General features: G+C 43.0%; 1 protein-coding gene across 5 annotated transcripts in view; it reads right to left on the bottom strand.

Moving 5' to 3' along the window:
• The window catches only part of LOC106565729 (neural cell adhesion molecule L1-like protein), an 87581-nt gene that overhangs the window by 15735 nt on the left and 53528 nt on the right, over nucleotides 1-18318 (bottom strand). For 2 of the 5 annotated variants that reach the window (XM_014133154.3, XM_014133155.3), the window contains exons 2-24: nucleotides 13912-14123; nucleotides 13370-13387; nucleotides 12749-12857; nucleotides 12274-12464; nucleotides 11601-11723; nucleotides 11252-11422; nucleotides 10903-10941; nucleotides 10581-10692; nucleotides 10268-10449; nucleotides 9820-9951; nucleotides 9593-9733; nucleotides 8537-8648; nucleotides 7989-8155; nucleotides 7639-7804; nucleotides 7403-7527; nucleotides 6102-6194; nucleotides 5578-5775; nucleotides 5304-5374; nucleotides 4040-4262; nucleotides 3232-3347; nucleotides 2771-2975; nucleotides 2502-2624; nucleotides 600-779 (exon numbers count right to left, since the gene is read on the bottom strand). In XM_014133154.3, coding sequence (XP_013988629.2) covers nucleotides 600-779; nucleotides 2502-2624; nucleotides 2771-2975; nucleotides 3232-3347; nucleotides 4040-4262; nucleotides 5304-5374; nucleotides 5578-5775; nucleotides 6102-6194; nucleotides 7403-7527; nucleotides 7639-7804; nucleotides 7989-8155; nucleotides 8537-8648; nucleotides 9593-9733; nucleotides 9820-9951; nucleotides 10268-10449; nucleotides 10581-10692; nucleotides 10903-10941; nucleotides 11252-11422; nucleotides 11601-11723; nucleotides 12274-12464; nucleotides 12749-12857; nucleotides 13370-13387; nucleotides 13912-14020 — 3106 coding nt within the window. In that variant the 5' untranslated portion in view covers nucleotides 14021-14123. The remainder of the gene's footprint in view (nucleotides 1-599; nucleotides 780-2501; nucleotides 2625-2770; nucleotides 2976-3231; nucleotides 3348-4039; nucleotides 4263-5303; nucleotides 5375-5577; nucleotides 5776-6101; nucleotides 6195-7402; nucleotides 7528-7638; nucleotides 7805-7988; nucleotides 8156-8536; nucleotides 8649-9592; nucleotides 9734-9819; nucleotides 9952-10267; nucleotides 10450-10580; nucleotides 10693-10902; nucleotides 10942-11251; nucleotides 11423-11600; nucleotides 11724-12273; nucleotides 12465-12748; nucleotides 12858-13369; nucleotides 13388-13911; nucleotides 14124-18318) is intronic. The other 3 variants (XM_014133159.3, XM_014133158.3, XM_014133160.3) reach the window with 3 other exon arrangements.

The following is an 18318-nucleotide window of genomic DNA, read 5'->3' as shown; positions in this document are numbered from 1 at the left end:
TACAGGCTTGGTCCTTTACAGAGTACAGGCTTGGTTATTTACGGTGTACAGGCTTGGTCATTTACGGTGTACAGGCTTAGTCATCTACAGTGTACAGGCTTGGTCATTTACGGTGTACAGGCTTGGTCATTTACAGTGTACAGGCTTGGTAATTTACGGTGAACAGGCTTGGTCATCTACAGTGTACAGGCTTGGTCATTTACGGTGTACAGGCTTGGTCATTTACAGTGTACAGGCTTGGTCATTTACAGAGTACAGGCTTGGTCATTTATGGTGTACAGGCTTGGTCATTTACAGTGTACAGGCTTGGTCATTTACAGAGTACAGGCTTGGTCATTTATGGTGTACAGGCTTGGTCATTTACAGTGTACAGGCTTGGTCATTTACAGAGTACAGGCTTGGTCATTTACAGAGTACAGGCTTGGTCATTTACGGTGTACAGGCTTGGTCATTTAAAGAGTACTGTACATCATCCCTCTAATACAAAGTCCTGCTACCACGTCTCGCTATTTCCCCCAACAATAGACCCATAACCCCCTTCCATTCTCAAAGGATTTCCTCCAGTATCCCCCTGCCACACCTCGGCCTGTGTGACTTACGTGCTTCAGGCGTGGTGGTGCTCTCCTTGCTGACCCGGGGCCCACAGCCCACCCTGGTGCAGGGGCGCAGGTAGAACTTGTATCTGCTGATGGCCTCCAGGTTCTGCAGGACCCACGTGGTGGTGTCAGGGTTGCTGATGTCCACAGTCTGCAGGACACCCACCTCCTCTGTGTCGTTGACTAAACACACACAGAGACTCGATTAAATGTGTCTTCATGTACTAATGGACACAAAGGATCTCTCTGATGCAGAAGGACAAAATAAGCATTTGATTGATCATTTGAAAAGGACACTCATAATATGTTGTGGGTTTGGTAGATATATGACCACATTGTGTGAGCATGTAATCATGGTTTGCATGTTTCATCACAATGTTGTTTTGAATGTTTGTTTTGGACTGATGGCCAACTGAGCATTCTAATCAATGTATTGTCAATGAGCGCTGATGAAGATTGAATCAAAAGTGCATTAGAGTGGCTTAGAAATACAATGCCATTCAAAAGGATGCAAATAATTACAAGGAAACCCTTTTTAATCATTTTGATGTTACCAGATTGACTTTAGATGCAGTATAACGTTAGCTAATTAGCTAAGACTGAGGGGAGGACAGTGGATTTTAGCTAGCTACTGTTAGCATTGCTAGCTATTCTTGACAAACTTTGCTAGCTAATGACAACATTTCCATCTGTTTAAAGTAAATTTGATGACATGATAATGCTGGCAAAGTTGTTTCCTACTGAACATTTGACTACTTTAGCAATGTCATCGTATTTCCAGGCACTATAGTGTAATTTAGACTAAACTGTCGTTAGCCTCCATCCAGAATGACTGGGCTTATCATGACTTTACGACACCACTATTCACAACAACGGCATGACATGTTAGTTGGTTGTTCCTTCCCTAGAGATGGAACCGGCCATTAATGTAACAGTGTAGGTCCTGTGAAACCTGTGAAATATTAAGTTAGCAAATAACCTCTAAGAAGCTTCCTCAGGTGCATTATCTTTACCATTAACATCACTTCCTTCAATGGTACTTCAAAAACCCCTCACTTCAAAAGAGTCCATCAGCTTTATCATGATGCACAATGAAAACGTCCCTTCTTCTGAAATACAACATGACACTTTTGACCCTCTTGTGCAGCGGAAAAATCAAAAACCATTAGGGAGAGCTACTTTGCAAAGCTGTCTTTGAAACGTTGTAATCAGCCTCATCATCGTTATTGTTTCAGGCCAGGGAGGGACACACACATGCACATTATTGTTGTCCTGTGACTGTTTAATCTGGACCGTTGGTTGTGACGAAGTCCCCGGTGGACAGGATGGGGTCAGTAACCAAGACCTTAAAAGGCTGTGACACGCTGGCCTTGGTCAGCACTGCTGGTGCCAGATCACAACACACCACACAGGTTACACCCTGACCAGATACTGACCCCTCTCTCACCTAGGGGGTCATTCTGGGTTATACTATCAATAAGTCACACTGGATATCCACTTCCATGCTTTCTGATGCCATCCAATAACAGACGTTTAACATTTAGCTGTATTCCACTCTCATTCTTTTCTCCTTGAGGGTATTTTTCATCTGAGTTTTTGTTCTCCATTTGATCATATTCTCATGCAACCACTTGTGAGATTTAAACCTGTGGATCTTCATGATCAAAGCTCTGCATGTATTTTCTCACATTTCTATAATAAGACAAACATTTCACATCAGCTGAAGGAGCTAAACTAGAGACTATCATTAACAAAGCATAAAAAAATGCACTGTAGCGCCACTCATAAGCACAGCAATATATCATGGTGGTAAGATCAAGGAGTTGCTAGACATATTGAATGAAGGGAGCCTGGTGCATGTCAGAGACTGCAGTTTAACAGGGAAGAGGAAAGATTTGTACATACTCAGCTGATACTCTAGCAGATATCCTGTAAGGACTCCGTTGGCCTCCAGAGGAGGTGCCCAGGTGAGAGTGACAGTGTGCTTCTGAACATCTGTGACCCTGAAAACTGGGTTTTTCTCTGGAACTGGGAAACAAACAAATATACAAGTAGTAAAAAGTATTAATGCGTAACACATTAAGCTTGTGTCCAGAGAGTTTATTTCCTTCTTCAGTTGCACAGTAGTGAATTAATATGTTCCATGGCACCACCCATCTCCCCTCCTGTCTTACCTCCCTCTGGGGTTTTGAAGTTGACGGCGTGGCTACCTGGCCCATTGCCTCGCCTGTTGAAGGTCATGACGATGAGGCTGTACTCAGAGAAGGGCGTGAGCCCTGGTACCATGGCATGGTTCCGGTCCCCCGGGTATGTCAGAGTGTGTTTGTCCCCGTGAGTCTTCTTTGAGTCCAGCAGACTACGCAGCCGCCACCAGTTTATCTGACACCGCCATGACAGAAGGACACACAGTGTTATGAATCTAACAGATCGTATGTGAGAAAAGAACAATAAATCATGAATGGGGAAGGCTAGAGTCTGGGTTCTAGTATTTCGCGCTAGTGGCCTGTGTAAGGTAACAGTGCGCTGCCAGCGTTAGGGAGACAACGTGGGGTGAGATGTCCAGGAGATCCAGCGAGGTCAGGGTCTCTCCCTTTAAACTGTGTCTGAAAGTTTCAGGGCTGTTTTAAAGAATTACCCTGTAGCCTCCCAGATGTCCATGCAGCTTGTCCTTGTGAACACGCGTCCAGCTGACCTTGACCAGCGAGTTGTTCATCACCTCCACCGCTACATCATCAGGAGCCGCAGAGGGGACTGCAGGGCCAAACACATTCCACATCACAGTCCATTCAGCCCGTATGTCACACTAAGTACTGTAAAGATCAACCCAACGTGAAATATAAGCTCAGCTTTATGGTGAATGATCCACCATAATATATGTTTAGTATTGGCTGGGTTGAGTATTTAGATGCTTCAAAGATATGCTTCTGTAAAATATGAATCTATAGATCAGTGACTGCATCTAACTAATGTGATATACCACTTTCACAAGGTAGGAACTAGTGTGGGGCTCACTGCTATTGCCTAAGCGATGATACCAGACAGTATGACAACAAAGTATTACGAAACCTCTATAGGAAGACAAAACATTCTTAACAAGGTTGAGGTGCTTTTTTTATCTATAACATTGTATTTGACCACCTGAGGTAACTTCCTGAGGGCAAGTCCAAAAGAAAGCTAAAGATGAAGATGGAAATATAAATAAATACAAACCAGCATGGAATTAAGTGGTTTATGACTTCTAAAATATAGTTTTAGCTCAATAAAGCTACTACATGCATATCACACATTTCATCCTTTCAGAGAAAGGAGTCTATATTTTAAGGACTGTAGCCTACCATACACACAGCTGAATGGTACATACTGTACCATATTATCCTTGTACATTTCAATAGTATAATTAATGTGAAATACACATAGAAACTCTCTGTGTTTAAGTCACTCACAGTCTTCTCCAGAGTAGCCCATCACCACTTTGGGTTCAGGTCCCCATCCCTGGTGGTTCCTTGCCTGGATCCTGACCTCATATGGCACAAACGTGGGAGTGTCCTTCACCACAAAGGAGTGTCTCTTCACCACATGCTCCTGCCAGTCCTCCTCCACATGCTGTCTCTTATAACTCACCTTATATTCAAGGCCTGGCCCATTGTGTTCAATGGGGGACAATGGCTGCAAGAGCGGGGAAGGTAAGAATAACAGTAACACACAGATTATTACCATTTTATAGGAACTTCAACAATTAAGCAAGGATCTCTTTATATGTCTTTCTTCATCTAGGCTATTGCAGGATTATAATGACAAGCCCATACACTTGGATCCTAATCAGGCTTTGATAATATAAAATCAGTAAAATAATTAGACATTTGGCTGGGTGCTAGGTCCAGGCAGCTCTGAGCCATCCCTCTGATATAAAGAGCAGGCTTCACAGATTATAGAGAGATCTAGTGCTTTCCTCACAATTGCCTGACCATGATGGGAAATAGAATAAGACACTATTATCCACAAAAGTAAATCATTAACAATGAGAGAGCTCATCAATTCAGAAGCTACATTACTCTGCAGGAGCAGGAAGATAATAAGTGGGGGTGAGATTAATCTTTTTACAATAAAGCTGAATTTATTACTGTACATGTAAGAAATCTCCTCTCCTCTCTTTTCACTTTCTAATAAAAGCACCACAATGAGCAGCTTTGATAGCAATCCAATTCACCATCAAAAATAGCTCTTCTAAAGTTATAAATCAACAATATGAAATATCAACAGGATATTTGATATTTGATTTCTGAGGGATTCTTATTTATAATTGCATGTACACTCTTAGAAAAAAGGGTTCCAAAAGGGTTCTTCAGCTGTCCCTATAAGTATAGGAGAACCCTTTGTGGTTCCAGGTAGAACTATTTTGGGTTCCATGTAGTGTGTCTAACATTGAACTCAAAAGGGTTCTACTTGGAACAAAAACGGTTTTACTTCGAACCAAAAAGAGTTCTTCAAAGGGATCTTCTATGGTGACAGCTGAAGAACCCTTTTAGGTTCTAGATAGCACCTTTTTTTCTAAGAGTGTACACTATTCTAGCTTATTTTCTCTTTGAATGAAGAGAGTTTTTGATTTCCACAAAAATGTAACTCCTGTGAAATATTCAGTATTCAGAGAGGTGCATACGTATTCAGGGAAGGTACAGTATATTGAAGGAACCACATTCTGTTTCTTACCTCCCAGTTGATATCCATTTCATGTGGCAAATGACCTTCAATTTTGATATTTTCAGGGTTCTTGTCAGGGGCTGGTGAGAGAGAAGAAATATGGATTTTGGCAGAAATCTCCTGTGAAATGTGCACATAAGAGACCTTGGTATCAACAAGAGTGGAATCAATTATCTCAGATGATGAGTGTTTTAAAGTTCAACGAGCAGCGCAGGCAGCTCCGGTGGCCTGTACGGTGGTATGAAGGAGGAGGACAAGGCAACATGAGTGGAGGAATTCCTACCTGCGGGAGGGGTCTTGTATCTCTCTGTGGGCTCACTGGGGCGCCCTCTGCCCACTGTGTTGACTCCAGACACTCGGAAGCGATAGTCGACATGTCCGTAAAGTTTGAGGACTGCCGAGCCGTGATTTCCAGGAACTCTCTGAAGCTCTCTCCAGGTCCCCGGCTCCCACTGGCTCTCCTCATACTCAATAATGAACTCTGTTGACAGGGTGAGATACACAGACCAGTCCCCAATCTGCCCAAGCCCTTTGCCAAAGGGGCTGCTTACCTAACAGCCAGCTATGCAGCAAACTATTCAGATCCTGCACTGAGCAGGATACTTGCTCCAAAAGATTAAACTACTCATTTGTATTGGGATGTTGACATGGTGTTTTAAAGTACTAATTTCATTTTTCTTAGTAAATATGTGCCATGTTATTGTCAGTGTATACTGTATACTACAGGCTGAATGCTCCAACATGCATGCAGAACTGTGTAATGTGTTTGCTGTGTTTGCAGAGCCAGGTGGATGACCAGACTATTACCAGTGTTGTGGTCCTCCCCAGGGATCCATTTGAGCTTCACACTTCTGCCCTTGTGTTCAGATAGCACCAAGTTCTCAGGTGCATGTGGGATGTCTGAAAAACACCACCACCACAACAACAACATTGCTTTGATAACACACAAAGACATGGAATCCTATGGAGTGGAAAAGGACTGAGGAAAAACGTTTGAAGCAGAAACTGACCAATTGAAAAGAAAGTGAAAACTATGATGCAGTAACGTAGTTATTTGTTGGCAGGTCATAGACATTCAATGGCTGCGTTTCAAACTCATAAAAGACACACCCTCGTCCACTTACCCTCGCCTTATGCCCTTGGGGGAATCCCCCTCATCATCTTGTACATCAGTCCAAACGATTAGCCAAAACAAGGGAAGTTTGCAACGTAAGCCCCTCAGCCCTCGTTTTTGATCGAGTTTGCAAGTGTACTATTATGTTCACTTCGAGGCCTGAAACACCCCATAATTAAATTCGCGATGATTGTACATCCACTAAGAAAAGTCAGGCGAAACTTAAAACCTCAACGTCAATGTGGATAAGTTAACACACAAGTGTAAGTAAAAAGTAATGTAAAAAGGTTAGAAATTGTGCTACTCATGCACATGATGGCACAAACACATCTCGTAAAAGTAATGATGTTTTTGTTTGGTTAGCTTTTGGAAATTGTAGAAATAAAACATTTTCCTTCTTTATAAGTTCCAGCTAGGCAGGCAAATGTTAGTTAGCTAATTATTTTGGTAGCTATAATACGGTAGACGTATATTAATAATTATATAGTTAATATAAGTAGACATGCAATCATAATTGACTAGCGCATATATAGCACCCACAAGCTACCGGTGGCTGAAAACACAAACATCGCGGGATGAACGAGTGACGAATTTCTGGGCAAGGGCGGTCCATTATAAAAAATAATTTCTTCCTCCCTCGCCCCTGGTCCTGCAAGTGTACAGTATATTCGTCAGATGTCATGATACGTCATCAGAAGTGTCTACTCAATTTGAGGGCTGAGGGGATAAGGTGTGTCTTTTAAGTGTTTGGAATGCAGCCATTGTTTTTTGAAGAGGAATCAAACAATGTAAATGCATTTTACTGTAAATGCAGAGCCAAGGTCTGAATCTGAAGACATGTGTAATCATGTTCTGCTCTGAGTACTATGCCGTGGCACGCTTGGCTTCAACATACAGTATGGATCCATACAGTGACATGCATTTCTGTTGTGCTGGGGGTCATAGAGCCTTTAGGTCTGAGCAAGCTTTGATGTGTTTGACATAATTTGCTCACCCAGCACTATGAGTAGTGCAGAGGCAGTGTCCTGATCCATTGGAGTACTGGCCACACACTTGTACATGCCCTGGTCTCTGTGGCTGACGTTGACGATCTGCAGTATACCATCCTCTATGAAATATCTATCGGCAGAGAAAAAGAGAGACAACCTATTGATCTGTGCCATCTAAAAAGAAAGTGAACTTTCCGGCTAGGCTTATATATGTAACACCACAAGAAAGGCTTCATCTTACCCAGAATTCTCTGTGTGGTTTAGTGCTATCTCCATATCGTCTTTTTCCCACACAATCTCAAAGTCGCCACTGAATGAGTTGTCGTACACCGCCAGGCAGGAGAGCTGGGCTGTGGTTCCTATTAGGACCTGCAAGTCTTCCGGGGCCTGGAATATCTTTGTGGGATCTTGGATAGTTCAAACACACAACTGTACATGTAAAGGGTTATGTTTAGGACCCAATGTTTTCTGACTACGTGACTGAAGCAGGGAAAACTAGGTAAGACAGTTTTCAGGTCACATAGTCAGAAAAAACACATGGTCCTAGACTAGTGTGTTAAAAAAAATGCTGTCTTTTATTGAGTTGTATACCTTTAACATCCAGTAAGGCAGTGATAGCAGACGTCCCTTCAGTATTCTTGGTGTAACATGTGTATTGGCCCATGTCCTCTTTTTCCACATTATAGATCTCCAATGATCCATTCTGGTGAACTGTAAACCTTGGTCCCGCCACAGATCCTGTAGAATCCTCCTTGTTCCTGTAAAACATTCAAAGCAATCAATTAAAGTCTCCACTTGCGATTTAATTAAATTACAGAACAATGTTTTTGAGCACATCACAAGATAAAAATGTTTCATTAAAGTTTTTGTGTATGTGTAAGATGCTTTCTTTCTGTATATTTCCTCAATAAACAGTGGAGCACCAACCGATAAACTGATTCTGTACACAGGTGTTTCATAACTATCTGTTGACACGTTGATATCTACTGCTCTCTACTGGCCTCTGAGAGGACTGGTTGGAGCTGGACTAGCCTGGTATTGCCTGGGTGCCAATGATGACATCACATGACAGAAATAGCAGAATGAGCTGGATAAAGCCCATGCTGATCTGGGACCAGGGTTAGGGAGAGTATACTCACCAGGTAACAGCAGAGGGTGGAGAACTGAACACCTTGCAGTGCATCACTATAACCTTCCCCTCCACAGCTGAATACTTCAGACCTTCCTCTGTCAGGATCATAGGAGGCAGATCTGTGGGGAGAGACATCCCAGTGAGTGATTCAGTGTTTGGGATATGAATGAGATATGAAGGGATTTAAGTGTGGTCCTCCACTTGAACAGACTCCTTCTTCCAGTATTTGGCTATAAAGAGTTACTACTAAAGTCAATTAAAATTTGAGAGCCAAAATGTTGAGGTGAAAATCTTGTTATCCTTCTTTGTTAATTACCATTTATTTTAAAAGAATGGCTGGACTGTCAATGAAATTAGAAAACATGAAAACAAATAGAATAATGAGCGCTAAATTTTAAATAAATGTGTCTTATCATTTCTAGCCAAAACATTGTGTGTCTGTCTCACTCCACGGAAGCTGTGATTTTGCATCCAGAAACAGACCAGTGACAAACTCAAGACATTTCTGAAAAGGCAAAAAGAGCAAATAATTTCTTATCTGCTCTTATAAAAGCAGCACATGTTAGTGTTATGGCATTGAATTCTGAATTGACTGGAGAAATGGGTTAGCATATAAATGCCTGGTAGCAGGCGAAGTGAATCACAGGGGATGTGGGTGGGTAATCCGTATGGAGGACCATGGCGCTCAGACAGCCATTCCTTCACCATGGCCCAAGAGCTGCAGGGTAGAGCCCGTGCCAGAGCTGTCTCTCAAACCAGACACAACACCACTCACAGACCGTCTTCCACTGCCTAACGCCAATGTCTGGCAATTACAGAGAAACAGATGCTGCCCGTTCCATTGCCAAGCAACCAGTTGGATTCTTTACTGCACTTTCCTTGTCATACAATTTCATACTTAATGGGTAACTATAAATAGATGGGCGCATCTGGTTAAACAGAGTGATTAAGACTGAGATTTAGCAACTATTTATTTGTAACCAATAAAACATAAAGCCTCAGATGAAAGTAAAGGCTATTTTCAGAGGTGGAGATTAAAACCAGTGAAGCCCCATAAACTTACTCATGATCATGATATTGGCATTGGCTAGCAGGGTTCCATGTCTGTTGGAGGCCTCACATTGGTAGACGGCACTGTCAGTCGAGTTGGCTTTGTGCAAGACAATTTTTTCATCAAACTCTTTTCTGTTAGATGCTGGGACCTCTGCAATAAACAATGAAATCCATTAACTGTGCACCAATAGGCAGTCCTGGAGATGCATGTCTTGTTGAGGTACACTGAGAACATACCCTCAATAGGCTTTCCATTCACCATCCATTGGATGGTGGGCTGAGGAGTGCCCGTGGCGGAGCAATTGATGAGCACATCTGAGCCAATCATACTAAGCTGGCTCTCAGGCTCAGACACCCACTGAGGAGGCTCTGGAAAGACCAACATCAAAGACAGACATAAAGCATCTGCAACCAGGGAGGGAACCAGGCCACAGTTTACACATCTCAATAAATGCATTTTTTTTTGTTTTACATGGATATCACAAAATACTTATTTGTGTTATCTTACCACCCAGAGACAGTTCTGAAATTGTGACTTTTTGATGCCCTCTTGAAAAGCAGTTTGTTCAATGTACCGTAGATGGCACTATTTCTCATGAAAATGAGTTACTATTATGAGGTACCTACAGTAAAACCTAAATGCAGTTTATGCTGTACAGCATATTTTTCAGATACACACACATACCTTCCACTGTTACGTCAAAGTAGTGGACGGCCATTCCGTGGATGTTCGTAGCCTTACACATGTACTTCCCATTGTCGTCTTCATCGACCTGGTCAATGCTCAGGAGTTTTCCATGGTTCTCTATTGTTACTCTGTCAGGCAGCCTGTGGTCTATCTTCAACCACTCAATCATGGGAGTTGGACTGAATGAAAGAAGAGGGGCAGTGAAATGTTGTATGAGCAGGTTGTTGTAATTGCTTTACATTCAGTGGCATGTACAGCAGATATCATGTTGAAGCATTCCTTGGTAAAATACAGAGGTAGGTCTACTTACAAGCCCTCTGCAATGCACTCCAGTAGTAGCTCGTCTCCTTTCACCAGCTGTGTCTCCGACTTGACACCAGAGGGCATCAGAAGACTTGGTTTTCTCTCCATGATTGAATTGGCTTTGAGAATGGAACAGAAACAATCAGTGTTTTTATGCTTAGTTAGTTAGTGAAACTGGTAAATACTAAAGTGATTTTTCAAAGAAGGCAATGAATGGGTCGCTTGAACTGCTAACCTACAATGCAGTCTTTGGATCCTCATATCACATTCTGGTATGGAAAAATGGAAGGGGTGTTTTAGACAGATATATGGTATGGAATGTAACTTACCATGACCTGGTCCGCTACTTGAGTCATTGTTTGAATTTTCTGAAATGAAGGTGGGTAACATATGAAAATGTACAAAGCATCCATAGAACAAAAGTGACACACAATGCAGTGGTTTAAATGAATGAAAACATCAGTGGAATCAAAAGCATGGCAAATACAACTTTGGAGATGCTGTTGGATATTGGGAATGTTCTTAATCATATACATTATCATAATGACAAATGCATTGGATCAGAGCTTGAGACCATTATGGCGATCAAAACAAAGCCTTCTCCTAACCATAACAAGCTCCTTGCTGTAGCTGAGATCATAAATTAACTTAATCGCAGTCTTTTAGATTGATACCTACTGCTCTTGACTATGACAGACATGGCATTCTTCTGTACGATGGTGCGTATCTTGGGGAAGGCAGCGAAGCAGCAGTAGTCTCTGTGGCTGTCCTTCTCCAGAGCATTAGAGAAGAACAGGTCGCCGTTCAGACCCATGGACACCCTGTCATCCTGCTCTATGTGCTGAAGGCCTGAGGAGGTGAAAAGAGGAGGACATTCCATATAAACCACATTTAAGTACGTTTTTATTTTAGCAATTGTGCATCAATAAAACTGCAGGTGTCAACACAAAGGATTTGACATGACACAGACAGGCCTCTCTCCAGGGCGTGTCAGGGTGTCTGGTCTGGGAAGCCATTAGTCACTTACCGATGGTCATCCAATAGATCTGTAAAGGAGGGATTCCTTTAGGAGGGTTACACTCCAGAATGACAGGCTGACCCTCCTCCACCTCGATGGGATCAATCTTCTCCTTAGGAAATTTCGGTACATCTAACCCCCAAAAATAAACAAAAGTTTACAATGATTTGTTTCATTTAGTGTAGTTGCCTTTCTCTCCAGCAGGTGGCAGTCCTATGATACTAGTGTTTTGTGCTGGTTGTGTGTGGAGGTGCTTGTGCTGAGCCAGTGAATTGGATTTTACACCACCTTCTTTAGATATTGGCTTGCAGGAAAAAAATAGATGTCATTACCACTGTTGTGCTGCATGTCAGCCACCCTGAATGGCTAAAGCACGGACAAATTTAGTCACAGTTCCCCTGTGTCTGGATTTCTTTGAAGATGTATGTACTATGCTTTGGAACTAAATGAAAAATGTACCAAGTGAAATGATGGAGATGCTAGATCAGTCTCCCTTCTGCCACACAGTCCATATGGGTAGATGAGACGCAACTGGGTGTGGAATGTTTTGGAGGTTCAATGACTTTCTGCCATGGCCAATACAACAAACAGCTCACAATGGAGCGACACATTGGATTCCAGGACCTGAATCACTTTGAAATAATTGTAATGGAGCACCACAGAGCTTAGGGATGCTACTCACGGGGCACAACAAACTCAATCTCCTCTGTTATGGCTGTCCCTAGTTTATTCGAGGCATAACAGCGGTAAGTTCCCTGGTACTCTGTGAGGTTCCCAGTGTTGGGGATCACAAACGTCCCCGAGTTTTTCTCCTTGATCAGCCTTGGGTCTTGGTAAGGGTCAAACTCTTCCCCATTCTTCGTCCACCAGAATCTACAAAATCAACAGTTCAATCAGCCACTGATAACATTCAACATAAACCTTGAAAATGTCACATGTGTTTCAGCCAAATGTACACAGTGTGTTCAGTGTCCAATGTTGGCACTCACAGTATGTGCAAGACTTCACACCATGAAATCAAACAGCCAAAAACAAGTTGACATGCCAAATCGATGGCCGGTGGTAGGCTGTCTGTTGGGCTGCTAACGAGCTCTCCTGGGTAGTCCCTCTCCCATCTGCTGGGTATGGAATGGTAGAGTAGGATACTCATTACTCACTCTGGCTTGGGGTTCCCTTTGGCTTCACACGTCATGGGGAAGCTCTCATCGAAGGGGAGGGCGATCAGAGAGCTGGGGGACGCCTCTGTGATGGTGGGCAGCTGCTCAACTGGACAACAGACAACAGGAACAACACTTTAATGAAGAAAACTCCATATACCTACTGCAGGTTTATTATAGCATCATCTCTCACTCTAATATTAGGTGTTATGGGATGATTCATTTCCATTATGATGATATTTTCTTTTCCAATAGTTCTATTTCACAGTGACATCCTGTTTGAACCTGTTCTGCTTTGTCCATGCTTTCTTGTTTAAAGTGATATGTGTTAGAAATATACAACACAAATACAGATGTCAGCAACAGTAAAACTAGCATCATGAGGTCAGGCCAGTAGGACCAGTGGTGCAGGTTAAAACTACATGCCACTAAGTGGGTGACAGTTCAAGACAATCCAATTCTAAGATGTTGATTGTGTGAATAAATGGAGATGCAGATCGTTCACGAGATGACCACATTGTACAGCTACTGTGTTGCTGACCACTGAGCCAAGAGATTAAGTGAGGACAGACAGGCGGTCACTAATGCTGGATGGGAGAGGGCACGTCAGAGCAAACTTACTGTTTACATGACCTACAACTAGAATATCCAAGGCAGCAGGAAGACAACAAACAAAAAGACAGACAGAGGTTTAAGCATAATCCAGTTTTGTGTTGGTTGTAGACATTTATAAATGAAATACTTTAGCCCACATTTAAGGAGATTGCAGGAAATGAATCACCTTGCATCAACATAAGTATGGGTTGCTTTTCTGAAATGTTATTTATATGCGGGCCCTTAAGAGATGTTTTATGAATAATTTAGATGGAGGAAAACTTGATACTTGTTTCCAAGGAAACTGTAAGATACACAGCCCAAATACAAGAGCATGAAGAAACCTGATTTAAACAAGAAACCAAACCCCAGCCAAGGATGTGTTCCATCCATGAATATAATATAACTGATTTTGGTACGATACAGAATTACAGAATACTCAATATTTCAAAGAATACATGTGGATGGCTTTGACCATTACATATATTGGAAAACAAAATCAGTATACTGTACTTTACAAAGCTGTATGGTATCCTGCCCAGGCACTTCAACGGAAAGTGAGCGCTTACCCTCCAGTGGTATGTCTATGGCAGTGGTGGGGTGAAAGGCACAGATACTGGCGACCACACCCACCAGGAGAGCCAATCCTGGGCTCCACCTCGACGACCTCATCCTCATCACTCCACAGCAGACAGCAATCTCAGAGTTAATCTTGGGGAAGTGACACGCTGCTCTCTTCCAGCTCTCAGTTCATCTCTATGGCATGCAGAAGATGTCGGACCTGCAAGTGCAACACAGACAACAGAGTGAGAGTGGCATCCCATGGATCCAGATCCACCCACGCATCAGGCAGACAGACAGTCAGGCTATCCCACACAAGGCAGAGAGAGAACCCCCGGTGACCGAGAGAGATGCTCAGCCAGGCACAACACAAGTTTCCAGCACAGCAGTCACTCACATCAGCAGGGACCACATTCTGGGCTTCATGCTTAAAGCGGCAATCAGCCGTTTCGGTAAAAAGCTGAGGGATGGGGCTGGAGAAATGTAACCACTCTTATTAAATTAGTTACCAGAGCTATAGTTGCAATAACTGACCATCCATGATATCAAAATTATAGTTTGAACCATGTTTTGAGGTTATATAGTGCTTGTTTACATGTATTTTGTTTAGAAACATTGGAGTAAAACAAGCTTATATTTTGTGTTCTCATGGAGTGTGACAGTTGAACTTAGCCCATGAGGCATTTCTAAGTTATATTCTTCAAGAATCAATAGGCTCATACAATTAATTTAAAAGTGAAACAATTGATGTAGCAACTGCTGATTGCCCCTTTAAAATGCTACTGTGACAAAAATCTAATTATTGCATCTCTATATCACTCTGTTCCCTGGAGACACACATTGTTTTCTTGTTTATTGTCTGTTGGAGTGTGTTGGCTAGGCAGCCAGAGCGAGTAGTTTTTCATGCACCATAGAACAAGAGTTTAAATACATAAATACATGAGGCTGTGGATATATTAATACATGCTCCACATTTCAAAGTGAAAATTATGAATTCATTCCACAACGGAGCGAATGATTTACATCATTAAGATACAACCCTGCTGCAGCATTTGTCATCAGGCTGTTCCTGTTCTGTGTCTGTGGGCTCCTCTCTGAATATTCAAAGAGAACACAACACAGCCATGATGATCACACATGGTTCTCAGACTTAGCAATAATCTTCTTCAAAAGAATAGCAATAGTATAAAAACATTTTTTTACCCCTTTTCTCCCCAATATCGTGGTATCCAATTGGTAGTTACAGTCTTGTCTCATCGCTGCAACTCCCGTACGAACTCGGGAGAGGTGAACGTCGAGAGCCATGCGTCCTCCAAAACACAACCCAACCAAGCCAAGCCGCACTGCCCACTTAACCCGAAAGCATCAATGTGTCAGAGGAAACACTGTACACCTGGCAACCTTGTCAGCGTGCACTGCACCCAGCCCACCACAGGAGTCACTAGTGCACAATGACACCCCTGCCGGCCAAATCCTCCCCTAACCCAATTGTGCGCCACTCCATGAGTCTCCCAGTCGCAGCTGGCTACAACAGAGCCTGGATTTGAACCCGCAGTCTCTAGTGACACAGCTAGCAATGCAGTGCCTTAGACCACTGCGCCACTCAGGAAGACCCTAGCAATAGTATTTTTTCCACACATATTACCACTCTACACACTGAATAACCTGTTTTTTATCTGATAACCAGTGGGTCTCAGGGTCAGAGGGCACGGGTCATTCTCCACTTAACAGGCCAGCGGCTTGAATCCTAATGAGCTGTGTGCAGTATGACAAGAGCACAGGATTGTGGGGGATAGAGCTCTGTGCAAGAATGTTCACCTCAACGGCATTGTTGCCCACCAGCCTCTGTTCTATAGTAGAATCTCTCGGGTATCTGTTCATTAGCCTGCCTCAAGTTGGCTTTGACCTACTGTAGGTCATTGGGTCATTCTAGTCAGGAATCTAGTTGGTTGAACGCAGGATAGTAGATAGACCAGGCCACGTTGAACAATGTCACACTAGTAATACGAAAATTGGCGACAAAAAATGTTGCCTAATTATAATGCTCATGGGAGTCCTCACAAATGTCCACTGACAATGGAAATAGCTGAACACTTCTCATCACAAGCATACAAATCCAGTAATTACAGTGTTTGTCTCTTCTCATGTCGATGATGGCACTCCAATTAATGGCAAAAAATGGATTTGTCTGGGAATTTGTGTGTGTTAAGCTCTTTATTTCAGCAGGATGGAGCGAAACCGGAGAGATAGCCATGCTCCAACACGCCCGGTAGTTTTAACAAACAGCTAACGTTTTACTGGTGTGTTTTCAATCATACTGACCAAAAACACTGCTCCTCTTTTTTGTATCTTCTCTCTCAGTTACCAAATTCAATAGAAAACACAGAGGTCAAATGGCAGTTCATGAGAAGTAATTGAATAATTGACCAAGGAGTGAAAGAGTCAATTGAATTCATTTCTTTAGGAGGCTCTGTTTTCAAATAGACACGAACCCTGAACTCTCTCCCCATGCTTCATGCTAATGGTATTAACTCTGTCTGGGGTCTTTTTGAGTCCATCCTGGTTAATGTGACCTAGTGGGTGACCTGCCTGATGTCACCGGCAGAGCACAGACAACAGAGTGTGCAATACACCAACGCCTCTTAATCACAATACTACTGTAGGACATTGACTTTTCCTCCAACCTCAGATTCACATGGCTTTGTTATGATCCATGAGTCTGGACTGGAGAAATGCCTCAGGCTTTATAATGTTGCTCCCATTTTACTCTTTTCCCACACACTGTGATTTATGTTGCAAATTACAGATTAAAATCAAAAGATAGGATGCTGCACTGTGCTAATTAGCAGTGCTTTGTTGGGAGGATTGGTGAGTTTAAGAGGGAGGTTTTTACAATCCCTCCAAGACAATGCGTTTCTCTTAGGGCCTTTATCAACCAACCTAACACCACTTAGATGGATTACATTCTGTTCAAACTGTGCTTGATCACCTGCCATCTGATTTAATTAATTCTCCCCCTCGTTGAGCGTTTAGCCAGATCCAACTTGGCCATCTGGTTGAGGGAGGCTAATAAAACATATAGGGGCTAAACTGGTGGGAGACTGGGATGTCTATCTCTAACCCGGCATACAGTATAGGCTACAGGGGCTATATGAATCAGTTGAGTGGGGCCGGGGCGAGCCTGCTCTAGACCGCAGGCTGTTCTTAATCCTCTCCTTCAGCACCAATAGCATGAGCCTGAGGCTGATGAAGCTGGCTAAGTTAAAAGCTGCTCACCTGAGAAGGCCAATATGAACTCTGACCTCCCTTAGCCGAGGCTCAGAGGGAACAGAAGCTGTCCTGGGGTGGAAGGAGAGGGACAGGGAACACGGGCCGAATCTGGGCCATGTGAAGTCTGGAGCCATGCTTTAAACTCAACTCAGATTGACATACTGTAGTGTGCTGCTCTGCTCTCGCGCTCTCTCATTTACAGTGGGCTACCTGCCAAGAGGTGCAAAAAACATTTCTCATTCAGAATGAGCACCATGCACAAGACTGATAACAGAGGAAATGTAAGAGGCAGGCAGAGAGGGAAGTCACGTCTGCTCCATGTTCGCTCTACCTGCTGGTTCATTTGATTGAGAAGCCCCAATCTCATCATTCAGGCTCCAGGCTGAATCAAACACACCCACGCCTCTCTTCATGAGGAGATGTTAACGGCACAGTGTTCTGGTTGGCATGCTTTCTATTCCTTCAGTCTCCTAGCTCAGCCATCTGGTCTGGCATGGAATCCTAACATTGACCTATACACCAAAGTCAAGGGTCTGTTGATTAACTGTAGGATTCACTATGTCCTCACCTACAACATAATAAAACACTTTCCACAACACTTCAACACTTTCTAAATGACAGGAGGCATTCTCAAGATATAGACAAAGCAGTCAAATTGGCTAAATGAAAATGGTGAAGCACTGTTAAAGGACTCAGAAGTGTCCTTAACGGTTGCCATTGAAAGATGCTATGCGGTTCAACCTTTTGCCGTTCCATGGTCTGCAGTCTGCCTCTTTTACATGCAAAACTCTGCTGTACGACAGATAGGAGAGTGTCTACAGGCTGCAGTATGAGGCCCTCTCAAGATATAGACAAAGCAGTCAAATTGGCTAAATGAAAATGGTGAAGCGCTGCTGAAGGACTGTGAAGTGTCCTTAACGGTTGCCATTGAAAGATGCTATGCTGTTCAATCTTTTGGCGTTATGTTGTCTGCAGTCTGTCTCTTTTATATGCATACTGCTCTGCAGTATGACAGACAGACAGGCAGAAGTGTCTGTGTCTCTACAGGCCTTCTATAGTTTGATGTGCTGCAAGCCTGTAATGGGATTAAGCAGATCCTCTTCGTGTCAAGCTGGATTAAAATATTCTCCTCACTAAAGAGCTGC

This window comes from Salmo salar, chromosome 12 (assembly GCF_965601325.2).
Source record: "Salmo salar chromosome 12, fSalSal1, whole genome shotgun sequence".
In the NCBI taxonomy this organism is placed as follows: Eukaryota; Metazoa; Chordata; class Actinopteri; order Salmoniformes; family Salmonidae; genus Salmo; species Salmo salar.
Note: the sequence above shows the minus strand (reverse complement) of the source record. Positions and strands in the feature narration are given on the sequence as shown.